This window comes from Calypte anna, chromosome 1, assembly GCF_003957555.1.
Source record: "Calypte anna isolate BGI_N300 chromosome 1, bCalAnn1_v1.p, whole genome shotgun sequence".
Classification (NCBI taxonomy): Eukaryota; Metazoa; Chordata; class Aves; order Apodiformes; family Trochilidae; genus Calypte; species Calypte anna.
In genome coordinates this window covers 153,193,141-153,197,408 of record NC_044244.1, presented here as the reverse complement: position 1 = coordinate 153,197,408, position 4,268 = coordinate 153,193,141, and the positions used below count along the sequence as shown (strand labels likewise).

Below are 4,268 nucleotides of genomic sequence, written 5' to 3'. Positions count from 1 at the left end.
AAAAATGGCGAAATGGCACTTTTTATTATTATACTCTATTTCGTATATAGAAGGTTTGATACGAAGGGACTTATCAGGTAAGAGGGATGATGGTGTGAACTAGACGCTGCTTCCAGTTGGGGGCTGGAGCGTCCCTGGGGTGCGTTGTATCCATGCGAGCCATGCAGCACTTTTTTTTTTATTATTTTTTTTTATTATTATTATTTTATTTTTGTCCATTTGTCTGTTTTGGAGTCGGAGTTATTTATTTACATTACATTCATGCCTTCGTGCAACTTTCCACTCCTGCTTTGCTGTCAGGAGAAGGCCGCCACCAGCCTTTCCTCCGCCCCCTCCTCTTCCCGGCCTCTCCGAGAGGGGTCGGTCCACAGGGGAAGAGGGAAAAAAAGCACAACAAACCCCAACAAAACGGAACAAAAGCCCAGCAAAAACCAGGAGCCGCGTTTGGCCCTGCCGCAGCCGAAGGAAGCGGGTCCTCGCTGGTTCGTTGCAGCACCCCCCCCCCCCTGCAGCGCACGGGCGGATGATGCGCCCACCGCGCCGGGCTGCGCGGGGCTCCAGGGATGAGTCGGGCTTCCCACCCCTCCCCCCGCTACCGCTCGCCGGGCCTCGGTGCTTGCTATGGGGGTCGTGAGGGGGGGCGTGCGTGTATGTATTGTGTTTCTCACGAAAGGTAGCCCAGGTGCCGAGCCGCCCCCGGCCGAGGTTTGACGCCCCACCGGCCGGAGCGCCAAGGGCCGGTCCTCGGTGCCGGCCGGCCCCGGGTAGTGGCCGGTTCCGTCCCGCCGCCGCCGCCTCAGTCCGACAGGGAGTGGGAGCCGCAGTCGTAAACCCTGTGGGCCCCATCGGCGCTGTAGGGCCCGTTGTGCCAGTAGGACGAATCACAGACCGTCTGCAAGGAGTTGATTTCAGATGCAGAGGAGTTGGCGTCCCTCCTCTTGGACCGCTTTCGGTTCCTCAGGATGAACACTAGCATGCCAACCACCGTGAAGGCAGAGGTCACAAAAACCAGCAGGAGCCCCGGCACCAGCACCGAAATAGAGACCCGGCTGGTCTCCAAGTAGGAGTTGGAGTGAGTACCTGTCTCTGTCAACCCGGTGCTGTTTTTGTTGGTAGAAGTTAATGTGGGCGAGATTTTTAACTGAGGGCAAATCACGTCGTTGGAGAGAGACTCGAAATCCTCCTTGAAGAAATCTTCAGGGGACTCACATCTCAAGTCGCTCATAATCACCTTGGGGCGTAGCATCTCCGCCCACTGTTTGAAAGGCACGATAGGGCAAGTGCAGTCCCACGGGTTGCCGTGCAGGTCGATCTGGGTGATGGAGGTGAGCTGGTCCAGCACCCCGGCCACCGGGAGGTACATGAAATAATTGTTGTGTATGCTCAGTTTGGAAAGCGAGACCCCGGCGAACACGTCTACGGGGAGAGACCTCAGCAGGTTGTTGTTAAGGATGAGGACTCTCAGCTTGGGCATCGCGTTGAAGGTGCCTGGCATGATCAGCTGGATCCCATTAAATTCCACGTTCAGATACTCCAGGTTTTGCAGCCCAGCGAATTTCTCCCGGGATAGGGTGTCTAAGTAGTTGCTATCCATGTAGAGCCATCGGAGATCAAAGAGGTTCTTGAAGGTGTTGTTCTCGACGGTGGCTATGTTGTTGTTGCCCAGATCGAGTAAATTCAGCTTCCGGTAATCCAGAAAGTGTGATTTCCTGATGGTGTGTATTTTGTTGTCTCTCAGAAACAGTTCCTGCACATTGGATGGCTTGGGCTTCAAATCCACCAGGCTGCTCACATTCCTGTCATTGCAATTAACCTTTAAGCCCGAGCCAGGGATCTGATCGCAGCTGCAGATCTGCGGGCAGGAGACAGTAGCCGATATCTTGCTTTTCGCGCTGACTGTCGACACGGCAGCAGTGGGTCTGGTCTTGATTTGCCAGTTGACAGGAATCTTTGTACCTCCGTTTGGACCAGATCCTGGCACGGCAGGGTCTTCTTTGCCATGTATTTTAAAGGGGGTTGGAATGGGACCAGGATCGCAGGTTTCTTCTTCGGCAGGGGGAGCAGCTAGGCTAGAATCCACTCTGTTCTTTTTGCACAGCTCTTGCTCTGTGGTCTCATTTAAATCTTTGCCCTGCAACCTAGTGGGAGCCTCACAAATCACTCTGCCGATCAAAGCGTTTTTGGGTATGTTTTCTAGCCATTCCTTCAACGACAGCAGATCGCAAGTGCAGTCCCAGGGGTTATCCTCTAGCAGGATTTCAGCAATGCCTGGGATCTGCTCCAGAACCTCCTCGTAAGGCAAGGTTTTAAGACGGTTTCCCCGGAGGTCGAGGTGGGTGATCGGCACATACTGAAACACGTTGGGGGGCAAGGTGCTGATGAGATTGTCATTTAAAATCAGCACTTCTAGCTTGTTTAAATCCCTAAATGCTCCCGGGTCAATATCCCGCAATAGATTAAAATCTGCCTGGAGGTATTCCAGATCGTCCAGCCCCAGGAAAGTCTGCTTCCTGAACGATTTGATCTTGTTGTTGTTTATGTGCAAGCGTTTCACCAGCTGCAGCCCAAGAAAAGCCCCAGGAACAATCTCATGCAAACCGTTGTTTTCCATGTGCAAACTGACTGCATTGTAAAAGTTAGCAAACTCATTAGGGAAAAGTCGAGTCAGGGAATTTCCATGCAGGAATAAATGGTAAAACTGGGAAGTTGGGGCGGTGAAATGTTGCAGGCTGGTAAATCCCTTTTTCTCACAGTCTACGTGCAAATCCCCTTCTATCTCGTTGCAGGCACAGATCTTCTCTTTGCAAACGTCCCCTGTAACGTTTCCAGCAGCGAAACAAAGAGACGTCTCCAGCAACAGAATCCAAAGCAGCATTTTTAAACCGAGCTATTCATTCCCGATCTCGTCACAAAGTAACAGCAACCATCCTCCTCACACGGAAAGCAATTCCAGTTCCATTCAATGCATGAAATGTCCAAACCACCGCCGAAGGGGGAGAAAAAAAAAATGTGGGGAGGGGGAGCAAGGAGGGTCGGCGGAGGGGGCACGCTTTCTTTTCTCCTCTCTCCCTCTCTCCCCCCCTCCCCCCAGCGTACAACTGCAACAGCCCAGATTCCAGTCAATAATCCACAAACTATCCAGGCACGTACTGCAAGGCACGCGGAAAAAAAACAAAAAGGAAAAAAAAAACAAAAAGGAAAAAAAAAGTAGAAGGGGAAAAAAAACAAAAAACAAACAAAAAACCAATCCCCCGCGTCGATCGCTCTCCCTAAACGCCTCCGGGGCAGCTAAGTGGAGGTCTGCCGGCCGGGCTGGCTCACCGGCACGGGCGCGGTGCTGCTGGCCAGGGGCCGCCGCTGCATGTCGGGGAGGCGCGGGCGGGGAGCGCGGCGCTGTCCGCGGAGCTGCCGCTGGGCGCGGGGCCGCGCGGGGCTGACCTTGCCGCGGAGCCGCGCTCCTCGCCCGCCCGCCCGCTCGCCCGCCCGCCCTCCCTCCTTCCCTCCGGGCGCTGTCCAACAGCACCGGTGCTGAAAGCTCTGCCCGGACTAGGCGCTGGCCGCCCGGCCGCCGGCGCTGCGCCGCGCCTCCCCCCGCTGCGGTTCACGGCCGCCCATGCCCGCAGCCTGACGCGGGGCCGGGGCCGCCAGACCGCCCGCACGCCCGCCCGCACCGCCCGCACCGCGCCCCGCCAGCCGCCCTGCCTCCCCTCCGCGCTCGCTTCCTCGCTCGCTCGCTCGCTCGCTCCCTCTCTCTCGCTCTCGGCTCTTCTCTGGTTTTTCTTCCGCTGCTGCCGCCGAGTCGCACGCTCGCACACACTCACATGCACGCAGAGGGAGAGTTGCTAAGAGGCTCTGCTCGTTTCAACCTGGTGCACTCTGAAAGATCTGACACCCTCTGCTGAGCTGCAGTGGCAAAAATCCATCTGCTGAGGGAATGCTGGAGAAAAAAAAAATCAATCCACGTACAGGGCAAGCGTTAAAAACGTTGGCTTTAAAAGCTGTCGATCTATTTAGGTGCTTTCTCCTAAATGGATTATTTAATTTCTTTTCTCTTAAAATGGAAAGTTTATCATTCCCCTCCTCCCGACCAGCTCCCGTTTGTCCCCATTCACACACATTCACACCTGTACAAGCAGGCGAGAAAGGTGTTTGCCTTCTTGTATCTCCCAAAGGTTTGAGCAGAATTAGTGTCACGGTGTCAAGCGAATAGCAGTTTCAGGTAATTATTCTGCACGCCATTTTTATTGTTGCTTTAAATGCATTTCTTC

The 4,268-nt window shown here is 54.6% G+C and overlaps 1 protein-coding gene across 1 annotated transcript; it reads right to left on the bottom strand.

The window, feature by feature from the left end:
* Window positions 1-796: 796 nt before the first annotated feature.
* SLITRK1 (SLIT and NTRK like family member 1) lies at window positions 797-2,875 on the bottom strand. The gene has a single exon (XM_008494901.2). The coding sequence runs from the start codon at window positions 2,873-2,875 to the stop codon at window positions 797-799; it is 2,079 nt and encodes a 692-aa protein (XP_008493123.1).
* Window positions 2,876-4,268: the final 1,393 nt, after the last annotated feature.

Excerpts from the sequence above, each read along its gene's own strand:
- SLITRK1 (XM_008494901.2), bottom strand. The coding sequence starts at position 2,875 with ATGCTGCTTTGGATTCTGTTGCTGGAGACGTCTCTTTGTTTCGCTGCT.